Here is an 18,444-nt window from a genome sequence, read left to right on the forward strand (position 1 = left end):
TGTTTAGATACAAATCCTGAATACAACTTTTCATCCCAGGCTATATTCAATTGCTTAATAAATAAGCTTTTTCTCCGCCTGCATTTAACCAGAATTGGCCTTCATTACCCCCACCCAAGTATTTAAAGTGAATCTCTGAACTGAATCACCTGCTTAATATAGATTTCAAGATAAGTAGCCTGATTTAGACTACTTCAAAATAAGGTGGCCTAATTGTACATTCAAGGTTTCTTTGAAGAAAATTAAAAATGAAATATAATGGAAAATTGATTGTTCTGCCTACAGATTCAAAATAAAGAACAAAATTAAAATACAAGTGAGGAACTAGGAAAGATGTCTAGAATGACCCTGCCATAGAAGAGCTCTTACAAATTTGTAGATGACTACCACACAAAAACAAGATTAGTCCCAAAAAGGGGTATTTTTTTAACCTACCAAATTGACAAAAAATTATTTCACTGTTGTCAAGGGTACAATAAATGAACACTGACCTCTGGTGAAGTAACAGTATTTAGGGGAACAATCAAAATTTCTTAATGTTCACATCTTTTGACTTGAATTCCACTTATAGGAAACCACAAGGGTGGTATAAATTTGTCAAGAAATGTTTACCATAAGCACCCATACCTGAAATACTATCCCATAATAAGGGACAGATCGTACAGCTATAGCAGAGTAGAATACTGTGCAATTACTAGTCATGTTGTATAATAAAGACACGGGGAAGTGATTAATATGAAATAAAAATAAGTGGGTCACAAAACACCACATACATGATCCAATCCTATGTTATATGTGCATATGTATCAGTCTCTCTCTTACGCAGCCACCTACCTGTCCACGGCCACTAGCACCCAGAATCTTGTATTTCCTTCCTACTAAACTGACCTCCAGGAGGGTAAGCCCCGTGCTCTTCACCTCAGTTCTTTCATCAGGGGAAAAACTCAAATGTTCCAGTGCCCTCCAACTATTATTCCTTATTTCTTCCTTTTACTATTAAATTATCAAGTCATTTATACCCACTGCTTCTAAATTAAATTTGTAATCTACAAATACTTTCAACACATGTATTAAGTCATTTGATTCTCAAAACCTAAGAAGTATTGTACTTTTTTTTAAAAAGAGACAGAGAGTGAGAGAGCAAGAGCACACTCCCACAAGGGGGGTGGGCAGAGAGAGAAGCAGACTCCCCACTGAGCAGGGAGCCCAATGATGCAGGACTAGATCCCAAGACTCTGGGACCATGACCTGAGCCGAAGGCAGACACACCGAGCTACTCAGGTGCCCTACTGTACTTTCTTGAGGTGAGAAAACAAGATCAAGGATTGGCTTTTCCAAGGCCTCATTCATTGGTGACTCGGGGACTCCAACCTCAGTAAGATGCCTTTTATTTCTACCAGTCTATCTGCACTTTACCATCCGAAACTAAGCTCTCAAAAGTGCCTAATTCATTGTTTTAAAAGTAATAATGACCCAATAAATCTGCTTGAATTTCAGCTTTGCTAAACCCCAAATTTTAATCCAAGAAAACAGGCCTAAACCTGAGGTGAGCTAAATTTTTAGTAACACCAAACAAGCTTTGAAAAAAAAAACAAAAAAACAGAAATTAACTGATGAGTTCTAAATATCACTAATGGTGATATTTAGAAAAACATACACACCACGGAAGCCACAAATTTTAATTTGATTTTTGTCTTAAATGCCACACTAATGAGATACAAGGTAGTCCTGGATAATAAAAAGTATTTACACATTGAATACAAAATAAATATAAAATTACTGAAAAGTTAGTTATCCACTGATTCATTTTGCATTCCCACTGTTCATCTTCTGTTTCATTTTTCTTTGCCTTTTGTAAATCCTTTTCTTTCTTGCTTTCAAATCAACTTTCGGCTCTGGTTTTACCCACTGTATTTCTATCGGCTTTTCCTCAGCTGGTATAACAAAAACATCTGCAGTGGGATCATGTGGAAGAATAGTCTTTGGTTCTTTCTTTTTCATTTTCTGTGCATCCTTCACTTGTTGTTTCTCTTTGTATTTTGCAGCTGTGATGGATCTTATGATACGCCGATGCTAAAAACAAAAAAATATCAGATGCTTTCAAAATAAAAACATACTACATATGGTGAGGACATTCACTTATGAGTCCTATTTTCCCTTCACTTTTGTCATTAAAAAAAAGTAGTAATTTGCAAGACTGTATGCAGCAAAAAAACAAATTTAGTTTCACAGTTAACAGAAATTGCTTGACAGAATCATTTTGGTCAGAGAGTTCTGGGCATCCAGGGACCACTGAACAACAAAAATAGCTTACCATGTTTGGTGACTGGTAGTGAGGATTTTCATATAAAGTTGGTCCTCCAAAACTTCCCTGGAAAATCTTTATGAGATTTAAGACAAAGCGAGGTCCTACTTCTACAAGAGCAGCATCTTCTTCTATGATCTTCAATAAAAGGAAACATTTCATTTTGGTTTGGATATACTATTCCTCAAAGTTAGGCTATAACCTCATTACAAATATGCCTAAAACAAGTGAGAACCAATTAAATTAAGGTGGAATGTATTTTCTGAAATATATTACTAGTTATGGGTAATTGTCATGGGAAAATACTAACTTTTTTTCAGGGTGTTCTTTCAAAATTGAGTAATTTCAATTTGGTCCTTATCTTGCTTCTCACAGTGCACATACTGAATGAATTTTAAAATGAATTTTAAAAACTGCTACCACTGTAACAGAATGTATTAAAGCACCCTGTTGAGAACCCTTTTAAAATTTAAGTCAACCCCTAAATTGTATTTAGACATCTAATTCAAATTAGATTAGATTAGTATATAAAAGGATACATGGACAAATTTATTTTTGAATGGCTCCTGATTGTGGAATTAAGAGGCAACTTCTGAACTACAAATACTAACACAACACTGTTGGTTCAGGTATGTCTGCCCTCAGAGGCTAAGGGGCTATGTTTAACTCACACTGCAAGGTATCCAACAACCCATGCAGGAAAGAACCCAGATTACTTCACATGCTGTTCTTTCCACCTCTCTACCTTTCTGACTTCTTATCCTGCCAAACTCTTGCTTCAAGATTTCCAGAATCACTTCTCCTCCTAAATGAGTCGCTGTATGACTCATCTCACAGTTCTCATTGAATGCATTCTACAGGGATCATGTTTTTCTAAGTCTTAACAACCTCCACCCCCAGATTCCAACCTCTTTAGAGAGAAACTTGTATCTTACTGAATATATAGTTGCATGTTAGCAAACCCTTACACCACACCAACTGATAGCCGTGGAAAAAAGTAAGTAGAGAAGTAGGTAAAGTATGAGATAGTAGTTAACTGCTACGAGTCTGTGGGGGCAAAAAGCTATTTAAAACAAAAGGACTTATTATTTGCATCTTCTACAAATGCTATATGCTCTATATCCTACTTCATTTCAAAGTGTAATTAAAAATTAATTAAAGCTAACCTGAAAGTTCCGAAACCATATCCTATTATCCAAAATGGTGAAAGTAAACACATGGTCCACAAATGGTTGGCTTTTGGGATGATATCGTGGTGTACTAAAGATCTAGTTAAAAAAAAAAAAAATGTTAATTTCTCATTCTAGCGCATATCATGTATGTTTTAGATAGCTAAATTAACAAAAAGTCCAAAGGAGACACTCATTTATATTACTAAAAATACTTTCTAGAAAAGATATTTACCTGAATTAAGAGTTCTTTTAACAAAGCATAATGTGGTAATTCATCAAAAGCCTATAAAAATAAAGTGAACATATCATTTACAACAGCAGTGTTTTGTTTAAAATTGTGGGTTTTTTGAAATTTTAACTAAATTGAATTACACAACTACATCCACTAAAAAACAACCATGCAGACTAAGAAGATTAGACCTCATATACTAAATGAGAAACTTACAGGGTCAAAAGACAAAAGGGGCCGAGAACCTTTCAAACAGTTTCCAGTCATCTTTAGTTCAGCTAGGGTATGGACTAGAAAAAATATAACAACAAAAGTAGTCATAACTTTGGCACAATTATCCCAAAAGAGTATTTTTAATTTTGTCTTAAAAAAAATCTTAAACTGAGTCAACTTACTGTTTTGAACGAGGAATTTAGCAGATGGCCCATGAGGTGAATTTGAAAGCCTAAAAAATAGGAAATTTTTCAACTAATGAGAATTTAGAATGTAGTAAATTCTTACTATCTCACAGTTTAAAAGACACCATACCATGTTTGTAACATCCACATATTTTTCTTTAAAGGTTTCAACTTTTGTGAAATCAAATGAATTTGTTTCATCCCCTGGCCCCCTCTTTTTATATTAAAGACTGAAAGAAGTCTATAACCTAAGAGATATAAATAATAAATCCATTTACAAGAACAGTTCCACCTAAATCCTACTTAATACATTCTTACCACATATAGAGATCCTGTTTTTTCTTAGCTTCAAAATAGATACATTTATTGCAGTTTTTCATTTCACAAACCTAAACAAAGTATAAAAAAAGGAAGTAGATAATAAAAATGAGAACTAAAGCAATTAATATCTAGATTCCTCCAAAAATACTTAAGCAGGTTAATAGGCTACCAAGGTCTAAATCTAGGTAAATTCACAAAAAGAAACATTTAAAGTTCCCCTTAGGTATTCTAAGGTAAACAAGATACTCTGGCCTCTCTTCTGCTTACTGGGAACCTCTATCTTCCTAACATACTCCCATGTTCAACCTACAAAAAGTAAAAAAAGATACCCGAGGGAGAAAGCACACCACAATTAGCCTCATCAATCTTAGGAAAATAAGAACCTTTAAGAACCAACTACATCCATTATAATGGTTATTTTTATTTTTAACTCTTTAGCGTTTTGATTTTAAGCTCAAGAAATTTAAGATTTTTCTTCCTCATCTGTACTATCATTTCTGTGATTTCCATTTTGTGAAATCACTAAGGGACTGGTGAAAGGCAGAAGTATAGAAAACGTATTTCAAGTTGAATTAAACTTCAACATCCTGAAGGTTTATATTACTATAATATTCATAAACTATCTAATACAGTACTCATCAACTCTCAACTACTTGAGACTTTAAACCTAACAACTTAAAAAAACTCTTAGGTTCACTGCTTTTGTTTCCTATTGGTCTTAGAACAAACAACAATACTTAACAACACTAAGCTGGTTGTTTTCTAGTCAAGCCTCAACTGCTGTAAACTCATAACTGGTTTTTTTTCACCTATCTTCACTTGAAATTATACTTGTTCATGGACTGAATCCCCCATTGGAATGTAAGCCCCACTGGATGACAGGGCAGTTTTTCTGTTAAACGGTTTCCACAGCACTAGAATAAGGCCATTTATAACAGAGGTTCAAAAATCCATGCTAAATGAATAAAATAAGCCTTTCTAATAGTGAAAGGAAATGAACTTAAAACACAATTCCTCTAAATTTTTAAAAGTTGGCTTTAAAATATAAGTTCAGTATCTTCAACAATACTTTGAAAATTAACCTATTACTAATTTGTAGTATCTTAAGAGCAATTACCACGTGTATCACCTTTAATACTGGCAGAATACTTTCTAAGATGTGTGGTTTTAAAAATATTTAATGGACTTTTATTTTGTACATGTTGATAGTTTTTTAATAAGTACCCATTATAAATTTAGCACTGTACTGTACATGAGAAAAAAAGAGATATAATCCTTGTCTTCCAGAAATTTCAATATGTTTGGTAAGATAAGACAAATATAAGAATGATCAAAAAGTAATATATACTGAATCACTAAACTGTGAGAATAGACAGTATATAAAAATTTATAAGGCAGATTATTGAAGTTAAGAAAATTTGTCTGAGTTACCTTTTACAATTTAGAAGTCACTGAATAACTGACTTATTGTTTAAATCAACTATCTTTAGTGTTCCAAAATATTTTATTTTACTTGAATTACTATCTAAAATTACCTCATTAATGACAAATAACTTGTCTTTACGATCCATTTTTGTATCTATAAAAAGAAAAAAAAAGAAAGTAAATAAAAGATTTCAAAGCTACTTCAAACAAATCATACATGCTTTCTAAAAAAGTATTTTAAGTGTTTTTACAATCTTCAGTTTAAAAGAGATTTTCAAATTAGACCTAAAAACACATGACCTCTTTAAAAATCTTGTTCATTTTTTCTAAAAATGGCTGATTAGAAAACAGTCCTCGAGAATCATAAATTATGATCTAAGCAGTGTTTCTAGTCAACTTTACCTATTCCACAAGTCCCTTTCAAATATGGAAACATTCTCACAAACTGAACTATGTTCTAGGATTGCAGTTTAAGGAACACTCACTGAAGAAACTAAAATTTGAACTGAAGAAAGTTTCTTTGAATTCTGAATCATAGTTGTCAAGGAAATGGACTGAAAAAAACTGTTTCAGATTATCACAGAAAAAAAATTAGATCTCTTATTAGTTTCAGAGATATAAAGATACTAACAGCAGACCCCAGTTTGAGAAACAGGGGCCTAAGGAACAATGTTATTACCTGGAATTAAAGCCAAAAGCATCTTCCAACACAGGCACAAAAACAGCTGTATGATGGAACTGCCACAGTTCTAAACTTAAAACTTCACTTGCCTGCAAGATACACCACCGCTCAAAAGAGTATCTTGGCGTTTAGAAGTAGGCTGAACCCCAAATTAAACGTGCTTCAAATCCCACTCTGGTCCATTAACTTTCTAATAAGAACAGGGTTTTTTGTTTGCAAAAAAAGCAAAGATAGTAGGGCACCTAGGTAGCTCAGTGGTTAAGTGTCTGACTCTCGATCTCAGCTCAGGTTTTGATCCTGGGGCTGGGAGTTCAAGCCCTATGTGGGACCCCACACTGGGTGTGGAGCCAACTCAAGAAAAAAAATGCAGATAGCAATACATGGCAGTTCTCAATTACTTCGAAGGGCAAACCAGCTCGTGACCTCTGAGGGCATTACAATGAAGGCACTCCTGGACCTTCAAGAAATGTTTCGATAATAGGATATCTAAGAAAGTGAAGGGAATATTTAATGAATTTTGTAAAGAATTTCTAACAAAATATTAATTGGAAAAATCTTGTCACTGTTCTGAGGCAACAGAGTTCTTTACCTGAAAAGGCTGAACAAATGACAAGGTTAAACAATGACTTCAAGTGAGAATATACAGATAACTTTATAAATAAGAACTTTTAAAGTGTATGATATAAAGGCACCTGCTTTAGAATGAGGCATCAACATTCTCAAGTCTTGCATTAAATGTCTTGTTCTGAAATTTATTCCTCTGGAAGAAAAGATGAGAATCCGTTCCTTATTTTTCCACTTGCCCTAAAGAAAAAGAAAATGTTAAGATTTTTAAATCTCATACTGAACCTACCTTTTTTTTTTAAAGATAGTTTTAAAAGTATCTCTTTCTTAACTACTCCACCATCCTCTAATGTATCAAGACTACATCCTTAATTCTGCCTCTCTCCCATGTATGTAATTCAGGGAATTGAGATGTTTCACTATACATAGAATCTTTCCACCCTTGAATTCAGAACAAACTCCTCAGTCAATATTCCTTTCACAAGAACACTTTAATATTAATATTTACTAGTTCCTACCAGGAGTCAGGCACTGTTCTTATGTGGGAAGATAGTCAACAAGCAAGCAAATCAATAAAGACATGAAGGCAAGAACAGCATGAAACCCTTATTTAGATGTTTTGCCATTTCTCTTCTGTATGACAGATAACCATAACCATAACATATCTGTCATATAGGATAGAAATGGCAAAGCATCATGGCATCATGTGATTATGCAAAAAAGGGAACTTAAAAAGTCCCCATTTTTTCTTAATAAGACAAAATTTAGATCCCCTATCCAAAAAAGCAAGCTAAGATAGCCCTTAGTTCTAATAAAATAACACAGCCAATGGAAAAGTTAACTTCTTGTATGTAAGGTAAGTAGAGACACAATAATATTCATAAAAAGCTTCCAGGGAGTAAGCCAAACAATCCTGACAATCTCTCAGTAGTATTCACTGACCATGGCTGCCTCCCAGAAATGCTTTCCTTGGCTTTCTTCATTTTTGGTTTTTCTTCTTCCATCTCTCCAATTCCTCCTCCTGACTCCAAAGTGTCTTTCCTAGCCCTCTTTTGGTTTCTGTTCTCCCCAGGACAGAGTTCTCATAATCATTCCATAGCTTCAATTGTCAAATCTATAGAAAGGTAAGGAACTCTCTCCACTCCTAATAAACCAAGTATTTGACTTAATACCTCAAATTCAACTCTAGAAAACTAAACCTTAAATAAAGTTCCTGTTAAATGATGCAACCATCATTTCCATCCCCCAGGCTTTGAATCATCTATTTGCCCTATTCTCCTATATCATAAGCACTACTAAATGCTGTCAATTTCGCTTTCAAAACAAGAAGATATCAGGAGGTGAAGAATGAAGGGGGGGAAATCAGAGGGAGAGATGAACCATGAGAGACTATGGACTCTGAAAAACAAACTAAGGGTTCTAGAGGGGAGGGGGGTAGGAGGATGGGTTAGCCTGGTGATGGGCATTAAAGAGGACATGTTCTGCATGGAGCACTGGGTGTTATACGCAAACAATGCATCATGGAACACTATATCAAAAACTAATGATGTAATGTATGGTGATTAACATAAGATAATAATAAAAAAATAAATATACAGTAAAAAAAAAAAAAAACAACAACTCTTAATGTCTCTTAATCCCCTCCCATTCCAAGTACCCACATTCAGATCCTTATCATCTAAATCTCCTAAATGGCTAGCCTTCCCAGACAGGTGTTTTTCCAATAGGTTTGGCCGACAAGCACCAGCTTAGTCTTTTTAAAGCACTGTTTCAATCACATCCTTAACCTCCCAGGATTTTCTAAACAAACTCCAATACAACATAGCTTTAACGCTGGATTCTAAAATACATTTCTACTTTTACCTCACTATTGCCCTAAATCAACCCTACCTTTTAGCTAATCTGGCTCTATTTTCATTTTTCCTCCACATCAATGCCTTTGATCATTTTTTCTTCTTTGCCCTTGTATTGTTCCCTCTCATTTTTGAATACTAAAATTGTGCCCTTACTTTGAGATCCAGCTCAAGGGCTGATCCCTTACCTGACTGTCCTAGGGTAAAAGTAACCTCTACCTTCTGTACTTCCATAGAATTTCTCATAATATGACTCAGGTCATAGATACTACCCTATTTCCTTCCAGGTTAAGGGAAGAGTGGGAGCACTAACATTTATTGAAAATCCTCCAGAAGTCCAGCTTATTCTTCATAAAAAGTAAATCACATTTTCTTCTTCTTAATTTGCAGATGACAAAAGAGCTCAAAACGTGGACATTAATTATCTGTAGGGCTAGAATTTAAACTCATCTTTCATCCCTCAGAGCTAACGCCTTTCCTAGTGCTTGCCACCATAGTGGTCATTTATCACCTACTACCTGCTAAAGTACTATGCTAAGGGCCAGGAAAGTAAAAATAGAATCAAAATAGAAATAAAACAAAGACCATCTTTGTGTCCAAAGTATTCGACCTAGCTTATGGAAAGGAAGTTAAGCCCAACAACTTGTGTTCACCTTCTCTTGAATACAAACCATGAACTTACATGAGTTCTTAAGTTTCCTTCCAAACTCCCAACACTTCAGAAAGAAAGTCACATTCTAGTTTAGCAATCCCAAAGCCAGAGGAAACCTAACTTCGTACAGTACCTGACCTATATATAACAAGTCTGAATACGAGAAAAGTTCATTCTATCTAGTCTAGCTTTCATCATCCCTTAAGAGTTAAAAACCTGATCAGACAAGTCAAAGTCATTATCCCGAGGGCAGCAACTTTTTAAAGGACCGCCTAACAAGCTTCAGGATCCCTGACTGGCAGTAGCTATGGCGGAAGAGGGGGACTAGTAACTTCTGGAAGATATATACTCAACAGCGAGAAATAACTTTAAGGAAAAGCAATACCACCCCCAATGGCGGGAAATGGAGTAATCAGAAGACACAACACTGGGACTGAGTACCCCAAAGGTTGCTTCCCTGTGAACCGTTCCGAAGCCCGCCCGCTTCCTCGGCCGCAGCCTCCAGGAGACGGCCACGTGCATGAGAGCTAGCTGTAAGCGCGGTGTCTGAGCGGGAGGAGAGCTGAGACCGGGCTCCGGTAACAGACAGGCAACTTCGAAATTAGCAAAGCTCTCATCAGGGAGGTGGCCCCAGGGAAGGCGTGTAGAGCCGCAGGTGTAACCTGGATGAAAGCCCTCTCTACCTTGCAAACGGGGCCTGGGATACGGTCTCTCTCTTCCTCCTCCGCCTCTTCTGCCATGTCGCGCAGCTTAGCTGGCTGCTTGGCATCTTTTTCGTTCCTCTTTGTTTTTTTCGCCTGAACCGCCAAGCCTCCACGCCGCTTCCTCTTGGTCGCCGCCATCTTGCCTGACCGCCTTCGCTCTCGGCTTTCCTTCCGGCTCTGCCGCTCGCTCCCCTTTCCGATCTCTATGGTACCGAGCGCTCGGCTCTGCAGTCCCCCGGCTCGATGGTACCTTTTTCCGGTTTCTGGTGACGCACGCGCAGCTCTCTAAGCCGCCTCTGTCTCTGAGGTGACGGTGGCCGAGGTGGCTGCGTGGTCTGCAAAGAGTGGCGGGAGCGGCTGCATTTCCTCCCCAGTTACCCGGGAGGCGCGGCCCGGCTTCTTCGGTGACCTGGCTGCGAAGGGCTCTCGGGCGTCGGATCCCGCCGGAAAGGTAAGGTTTCCGCGCCCCGGATCCCGGGGCCAGTAGATAGATGCCGCCTCTCGACGGGTTGGTGAATGGGGTTGTGTGGGACTCGAGGATCTTTCGAGGAATGGGGGCCCGCCCTCCATCGCCTGTTCTGTTAGGGTTAAGTTTGGGGGCACCGGACAGCGCAAACCCGACTCTGCGGGGACACGTAGTCCCAGTTTGGGGGGACTGGCCCTCCGTAGAACTACCGTGTTAGTTGCCTGTTTTCATTGTTCACAATTTTTCTTGTATTACTAGCCTCTTACTAAAGACGAGGAAATCGTAGCTTAGAGTGAAGAGTAATTTCCCCCCCAAGTGAGAGAGTTGAAGTGGCAGAAGTGGGGTGCAACCCCTGTCCGGCGGAGTTCGATGCCCAGGCGTCTTCCATTCGCCTCAGCGCAGGTTGACATCGCAGGCCTTGCCAGCTTTGATCCGGAGTTTTATTGTCGAATCTCATCAGGTGTTTGGTGATTCTCGGCAGCAAGCGTTGGCACCGGGAGCACCCCTTGGGACCAAATGTGCAGTGGACGATGCCCCTCCTAACCCCACAGATCCAAGACGAGAATGACTACAGCTTAGTGGCCAGCCTTGACAACGTCAGGAATCTCTCCACTATCTTGAAGGCTATTCATTTCCGAGAACATGCTACGTGTTTCGCTACTAAAAATGGAATCAAGGTTACAGTTGAAAATGCAAAGTGTGTGCAAGCAAATGCTTTTATTCAGGTATGGAAATAGGCATCTTTTAAGTGATTTGCCAACAGTCCCGCAGTTGACAAGTGGCTGAGTTGGGATGAGAACCCAAACATTGTTTCCAGAGTATATGCTCTTGGCCAATACTTCCCTTTTCCCTTTTATTGGTTATAATCTGTCATTACAAAGTAATATATGTATGGTTCAGAGAGGATTTCAGACTTAATCCAACTTTTTTTTTAAAGATTTTATTTATTTGACAGAGCACAAGCCGGGGGAGCGGCAGGCAGAGGGAGAAGCAGGCTCCCCACTGAGCAGGGAGCCCAATGCCATGGGGGGCTCAATCCCAGGACTCTGGGATCATGACCTGAACCGAAGGCAGATGCTTATCCAACAGCCACCCAGGCACCCCTAATCCAACATTTTTTTGAACACCAAAGTGCACAGTGTGACCTCAGGTATAGAGGGATAGATAAGACATGGTTCCTGTCCTCAAAAGAAATTGAAAACTAGTATCACTCATGCATTATCAAATTGTTTGGCTATTTTCCAAATGACTTTAGCCCTGTCGATGGGCAAAAAAATGAGACAAGGGAAAGTCATGTGGGCGATAGTTTAGATCAAGAAGCTAGATGAAAGACCTTTCATAAAGTTTTGCATGGTGCTGAAATCAGACCTTTAAATGCTGAGTAGTAGTATTCTAATGGATAATAGTTGAAAAAGCTTAAGATGTTTTGATTGGTAATCAGAAATTATTTTTATGGGGTTAGCACAATATCGTTATTTTTAAAACATATAAAGTGAAATCTCGAACCTTGTATGTGAGTTTTCATTAATATATATATACATTTTCATGTTTACTTTTTTTCACAGGCTGGAATATTTCAAGAGTTTATAGTTCAGGAAGAGTCTGTTACTTTTCGAATAAATTTAACTGTCCTTTTAGACTGTTTATCTATTTTTGGGTCAAGTCCTATGCCAGGTGAGCCATTTTATTATGACACAAAAGCATTATACAGAAAAATACAGGAAAAGTTATTAGAAGTAAGAAACATATCTTGGAAATTGCAAATTCATTTTTCACTGGTCACAATCATAGATTCTAACTTTTCACATTAATAGAAAGTGTACTATGGTTCTTTCCGTATTTGCAAAAGTATTTATATTAATCTTTTTTTAATTTACAAAGTTTTGGGGATTTTAAATTTGAACTGGCCAAGAGAAGACTTTGAATATGTGTTAGCTTTAACATTGCAAAATATGTATTAAATGCTTCCTTTCCCTAACTTGTTCAGAATTACAGTTTAGTGGCCAAGAAAAACAGAAACCAATTCTCCTCACACTTAGTTTACTGTGTTCAAAATGTGCTTGCTTTTATTTAAGTCCTGTTTATAAATTGCCTATTTCCTGAAATGTTTAATTTTAAAATATATATTTTATTTTTTTAGGAATAGTGAATTCAATTGCTATGGATATAAAATTATAAGGAATCCCCTGAAGAATGATTTCATTTCACAGGAATCTAGAGATTAGCTAGGGAAAGTTCAGCTGTAGTTCTTTAGAAAATATATTTTAATTTTGTACTGACAATTCCATTATTATTATACATTTTTCTAATGCAGCATTCCCTAGCTGGTTTTTCATAAAACATCTGCCTTCCCCCATTCCTCACTGTGGCTCTCCATCCAGCAAGAGAAAGCAGATAGAATGTCTAGTCATATTCCTCCTCCTCTCTAGGGGTTTGTAGTGTTAAAACCCACACCACCATGAACCACCCTCTCTTTTCTCCCAATTTGATCTTACAGTTTGAGGAAATGTAAATAATATCTCGCAATAGGAAAGGTTGGAAGGATCCTTATCACAGCGAATACACGGACATTATCATACAGACCGTATCAAAGCAGTCCACCGTTGCATACACTGCACCTCTGAGAAAGAGCATAGCCTATTCTCTAGTAATTCTGTTACTTGCAGTATTGGCCCATGTAGATTCTCCATCCTGAAAACTGTAGATATATAAAATCAATAAGCTATTTCTGAGGTGTTTTTGGCAAGCTGGAAAATGATTTCAAAGAGTTACAGTTTGTTCTCATTGCCAGTTTTATTAGTTATTGTTTGAATTGTCTATGCGTAACTTATCAGGGAAAATATACCTTTTTATAAAAAGATGCATACATATGTGTTAGAAATTGGGCAGAATAAAATAATCTTCAGGAATTTAAGTATCATTTAAGGAGAAGCGGAACCTGCATTATAAAGCTAAGCCCAACATGTGATTTATTTCCATTGCAGGGACTTTAACTGCACTTCGGATGTGTTACCAAGGTTATGGTTACCCTTTGATGCTATTTCTGGAAGAAGGAGGAGTGGTGACAGTCTGTAAAATCAATACTCAGGAACCCGAGGAGACTCTGGATTTTGATTTCTGCAGCACCAATGTTATCAATAAAATTATTCTGCAGTCAGAGGGGCTCCGTGAAGCATTTTCCGAATTGGATATGACAAGTGAAGTGCTACAGATCACCATGTCTCCCGACAAGCCTTATTTCAGGTACTTGAACTCAGGGCAATTATAATTAATACTGTAATCTACTCTTATCTCCCTCCTTACACATTTGCTTAGGATGCAGAACTTTTATTATCCAGGTTCCTAGAATTTTCAGATCTTTAGAGAGCTTTTACTCTTATTTCATACTTCTATAGATTGGGAAACCTGTGGTCCAGGAAGATGAACTCAGTATTTAAAGTTTCATAGTTAGGTAGTGTTGGTTTGTAGGTGAATAGCCCTGTCTCCTACTTTATAAACTAATGGTCTTTTCATTGTACTACTTACTGGTGTAGCTCAAGTTACATCACGAGGAAAATTTGGGCTTAAACTTTTGGCAAAGGTGTTTACATCATATGGTATCTCTTCTTCTTTCCTTTCAAGTTAGTATAGGATGCAAAAGGAAACAGATGTTTTCTATACATGGTTCATTCATTAAGTATCTATTAGTCACCTACTGTGTGCCTATCTACCTTTTTAAGCACTTTGGAAGGGAATGGCTTAAAGTCAAGGTGAAGAGAAAAATATGTGAAACAGCCTCGAAGGAACAGAATTGCATGCCACTAAGTACCAAAATACAGAGACACTTAGAGAACAGTACCTGAGTACTTATGGGGGATTGATCGAGGCAAGCTTCCTAAGGGAGGGCAATTTTCAGGAGGAATACAATGTCAAAAACTCTCAAGCTGCTCCTGATGTTTTGAACCAACAAATTATGAAATTTTCAGGATTAGAATCAATTTGGAGAGAGGATTTAAATAGTTCTTCTCTTTTTAATTACATCAGAATATTAAAAAGTAAAGGAACTAAAAATACATAAGGAATGAGAGGTATGTTGTTCTTTTTACATCTACTCTAGAAAAATTGCAGGCCCTTATCATGACATGGAGCAGTTAAAAATTTGACTCAAGATTGGTTAAAATATTAACTAAAATGGAAATGCTACCTAAGCAGTGATAAGAATTAAAATCTGGGCACTTAAACAGTGTATTTCAGAGGATCCCCACCTAAGTGATGTCTCTCAGCATAGGTAACTAGATAGATCGTGGTATCTTTCATCTCCTGTATGGGAAATGATTTGGTGGTGGGAAACTAGGAGTTGAAATTTTTTTCCAGATGTGTCAAATTTGAGGTGCCCCTGAAACTAGGGAGTATTGGACATATGGAGTTCAGGACATCAGTCTAGAATGGAAATTTAGATTTTGGAGTCATCATAATGGCTGGGTATGGACAAGATGGCTCAGAGAGAAAGAGCTTACTTTAGAGGAGAGAAAAGATGGAACCTGAGGAAGACTAGCACCTAGGTCTTCTATCACTGTGCTTACACAGTACTTACCAATGTGGTAACCCCATAGCAAATGATCAATAAATTCTTGCAGATTAAACAAACATACAAACATTTACAAATTGCTAAACACACAAACTGCTGACACTGCCAAGCAAGGAAAACCGTGAAACCGCCTAAAGAGTAGTCTGACTAAGATACAGAAGAGCCAGAATTCCGGGGTGTGGTGGCGAGGATGGGGCTCAGGACCCCGGGCTTCCCGATGAGTTTGATTAGGGTCTTCCATCATTCTTCAAACTCTCTCTCCTTTTATATGATTTCTGAATGAAGGATGAGGAAAGGTGAGTATCAGAGTAGAATTGAGGTAATGAAATTGAGGCAAACACCCCTGGATTTTGATGGATTCATGATGGATTTTTTCCAAAGCTGCTTATTAGTTGCTAGATCTTCTGAACTCCCACAGCATCCTGCGGGAATCTTTATTACTGTAATTGGTATAGTGTATTGTCAGCGTTTGTTTATATTATGTGTTTCATTCACCAGAATGAGCTTCTTAAGGAAGTGTCTTCTTTACTGAGATCCTAATGTGGCTTATTGCTGGACCAGTGAATAAATAAATTGCTCATTTTTTTACTGTAGGTTATCTACTTTTGGGAATGCGGGAAGCTCCCACCTTGATTATCCCAAAGATTCTGATTTGATGGAATCATTTCATTGTAACCAGACCCAGGTGAACAGGTCAGTTCTTAAAATATTCGTGATGAAGGTGAGGTTGAATATCACATATCTATTAAATAAATGTAAAACTTTCGATCTGTCGCTAAAGGTATAACATCCTAAAGATATAAAGAGTAGGGTGCTGGGTGTACTTGGGCATTTGGGGTTGTGATAGTGGATGAAATTTTATAAATGAAAAATACTAGCAAATTGGACAAGTATTTGATTTTATCCTTATATTTGTTACTTGGTAGTGTTTGGCTAATTTTTGTCCTTTACTTGGAGTTATGAGCACTGCTTCAAGCGTGTCCAAATAACAACTGCTTCTTCTTTACGCCTCTACAGATACAAGATTTCCTTACTGAAACCCTCCACAAAGGCCTTAGTCCTGTCTTGTAAGGTATCTATTCGAACAGATAACCGAGGATTCCTCTCATTACAGTATATGATTAGAAATGAAGATGGACAGATATGTTTTGTGGAATATTACTGCTGCCCTGATGAGGAAGTTCCTGAATCAGAGTCTTAAGTATGGCCTTCCCTGTGGCTTCTACGTGAACATTCATGATAGGTCACATCCTCATTCTGGGTATAGTATCTCCAGGAGACTGGGTTTTCTAAAGGGAAGAAGCATGGAGGAGACGCAAACAAGGTCCATGTACCCTAATAGTTGCTGTATATTTTGTAAGTAAATGTTTTCATATAGTCATGGATTACCCACTACTGGACTGTCCTTTGGTTCTGTCTTTTGAACTCATCATTATGAGCCAAGATGAATAATCTATTTAAGTCAGACATTTCAAGAGTCTAAAAATTTAAAGTTTGATGAATCCATACCTGAAATGTTCTTTTATTTATTTACTATTAGAAAGAGCAGCTGCATATGGGCATTGCTTATTAGTTTGAATTCCGAAGAATATATCTTAACAGTGGTTCTCAAAGTGTGGCATCTAGACCAATAGCATCACCATTACCTGGAAACTTGTCAGAAACTCTGGAGGTGGGCCAATAATCTGTAGCTTAAGAAAACTTTCCCCCAGGAAATTCTGATGCATGCTAATGTTGGAGAACCACTGTTTTGAAGGATACTTTTTTTGTTGTTTTAATAGCATTTAATTGCACTGAAGTGATTGCTTTTACATGTGATTTCTTCCCAAATGTTCTGAAGTTTAGGCTTTGCCAAACAAGTCTGAGTAATTATATGATTTATTTTTAAAGTATACATTTTAAAGAAATCTATGAACAAGATATATAAAACAGTCTTCAGAGTTGAGTTACAGGATTTCTTCTTGTTCTCTGCAACTGTTCAGTGCAGTAAGTACTTTATAAGTACTTATTAGATAACTTCTGTTTGCCTATAAGAGTTTCTCATCCAAACCAAGATGTAGAAAATCAGTTATTAAGTGATTTTGCACTTTCTTGGGTAGTTTTCCATCAATTTTTATGGCATGTGGATATTTAATAAAATGAAATACTAAAATTATCTGGCTTGTTTTCTAGTAGAAAAAATATATAACTAAAATAAAGTTTCCTGTACCGTGTGATACAGATCAGTGTTGGGCAGGCACCATTGGCCTTTGTGGGTGGGACAGTTCTTCATGGAGAAAAAACTCATCCCATTGCAGGATTCATTTAGCCTCCTTGGCTCCTACCCACTGATGCCAATCCTTGTGACCTGTGACCCCCACCCCCCGCTACTGATGGTTAAAAACCATTGAATAATATTCATCAAAAACATTCATCAAAGGGGTATATTTGGGTATGGGTATATTTGGAATGCCTTACCTTAAAATAGGCCACATGGCATGAGAGGAGATTGGTTTGGAGAGTAGTTCAGCAAAGCACTTCAGGGAAACACTCCCCCAGAACAGCTGTGGGCTCTGCTCCCCGGGACATGGACAATTCTGGGTGTCTAGCTCAGAGTGACTCCCTGATAACTACTGAGCCCCCCAAGTCATCTCAGGATGCCGGCTGGCACAAAAAGAGTTAGAGTTTTGTAAAGTATAGTATATGTTCAAGAAGGAAATGAATGACTCTACTAAATGTTGTGTAAATTTTTTTTTTTAGATAAACATCAAAAACAGAACAAATATAAAACGTAATTATGAAAATATTTAATCAGTTTCAAGGACTATAATTTTCCTTTAAAATAGGGCAGTTATTTTTGGGTTTTGTTCACTGGTATGTCCTGTACCTAGAACAATGCCTAGTATGTAACACATTCAGTAAATATTTGTTAGATGAAAGAACCTCCATTTCAGATTATCTTTTAGCATCTTATTAGTCACTATAATTTCAGTTATTTAGCTCTGAATTGATTTTGGTCTAATGTATTTTTTGAAAGTTAGACCTGTAAGGATTTAAAATATATATTGGTTTAATAGGGAAAGATTGACTTTTTGCACATTTAAGACCATTTTAGTTGCACATATCT

At 37.1% G+C, this 18,444-nt stretch overlaps 2 protein-coding genes across 3 annotated transcripts; one reads left to right on the top strand and one right to left on the bottom strand.

The window, feature by feature from the left end:
- Window positions 1-1,665: 1,665 nt before the first annotated feature.
- Window positions 1,666-10,519, bottom strand: BRIX1 (biogenesis of ribosomes BRX1). Its single transcript, XM_045862514.3, has 10 exons — window positions 10,285-10,519; window positions 7,225-7,336; window positions 5,961-6,004; window positions 4,423-4,493; window positions 4,102-4,151; window positions 3,923-3,996; window positions 3,710-3,760; window positions 3,472-3,573; window positions 2,315-2,443; window positions 1,666-2,073 (listed from the first exon to the last, which is right to left on the bottom strand). Exons 1-10 carry the CDS (start codon window positions 10,441-10,443, stop codon window positions 1,804-1,806), a joined length of 1,062 nt encoding a protein of 353 aa, XP_045718470.1. The 5' UTR covers window positions 10,444-10,519; the 3' UTR covers window positions 1,666-1,803.
- Window positions 10,513-17,493, top strand: RAD1 (RAD1 checkpoint DNA exonuclease). Of its 2 annotated transcripts, none has more exons than XM_045862530.3 (6): window positions 10,513-10,756; window positions 11,232-11,496; window positions 12,337-12,445; window positions 13,756-14,014; window positions 15,933-16,031; window positions 16,356-17,493. In XM_045862530.3, the coding sequence occupies exons 2-6, from the start codon at window positions 11,302-11,304 to the stop codon at window positions 16,537-16,539; spliced, it is 846 nt and encodes a 281-aa protein (XP_045718486.1). In that variant the 5' UTR covers window positions 10,513-10,756; window positions 11,232-11,301; the 3' UTR covers window positions 16,540-17,493. The 2 variants fall into 2 exon arrangements, with proteins under 2 accessions (XP_045718486.1, XP_045718496.1); XM_045862540.3 differs by having other exon boundaries at window positions 11,253-11,496.
- The last annotated feature ends 951 nt before the right edge of the window (window positions 17,494-18,444 follow it).

The sequence above is a fragment of the Mirounga angustirostris genome, unplaced genomic scaffold (genome assembly GCF_029215605.1).
Source record: "Mirounga angustirostris isolate CCGP_5_RB_7025 unplaced genomic scaffold, mMirAng1.0.hap1 SCAF_7, whole genome shotgun sequence".
NCBI lineage: Eukaryota > Metazoa > Chordata > Mammalia > Carnivora > Phocidae > Mirounga > Mirounga angustirostris.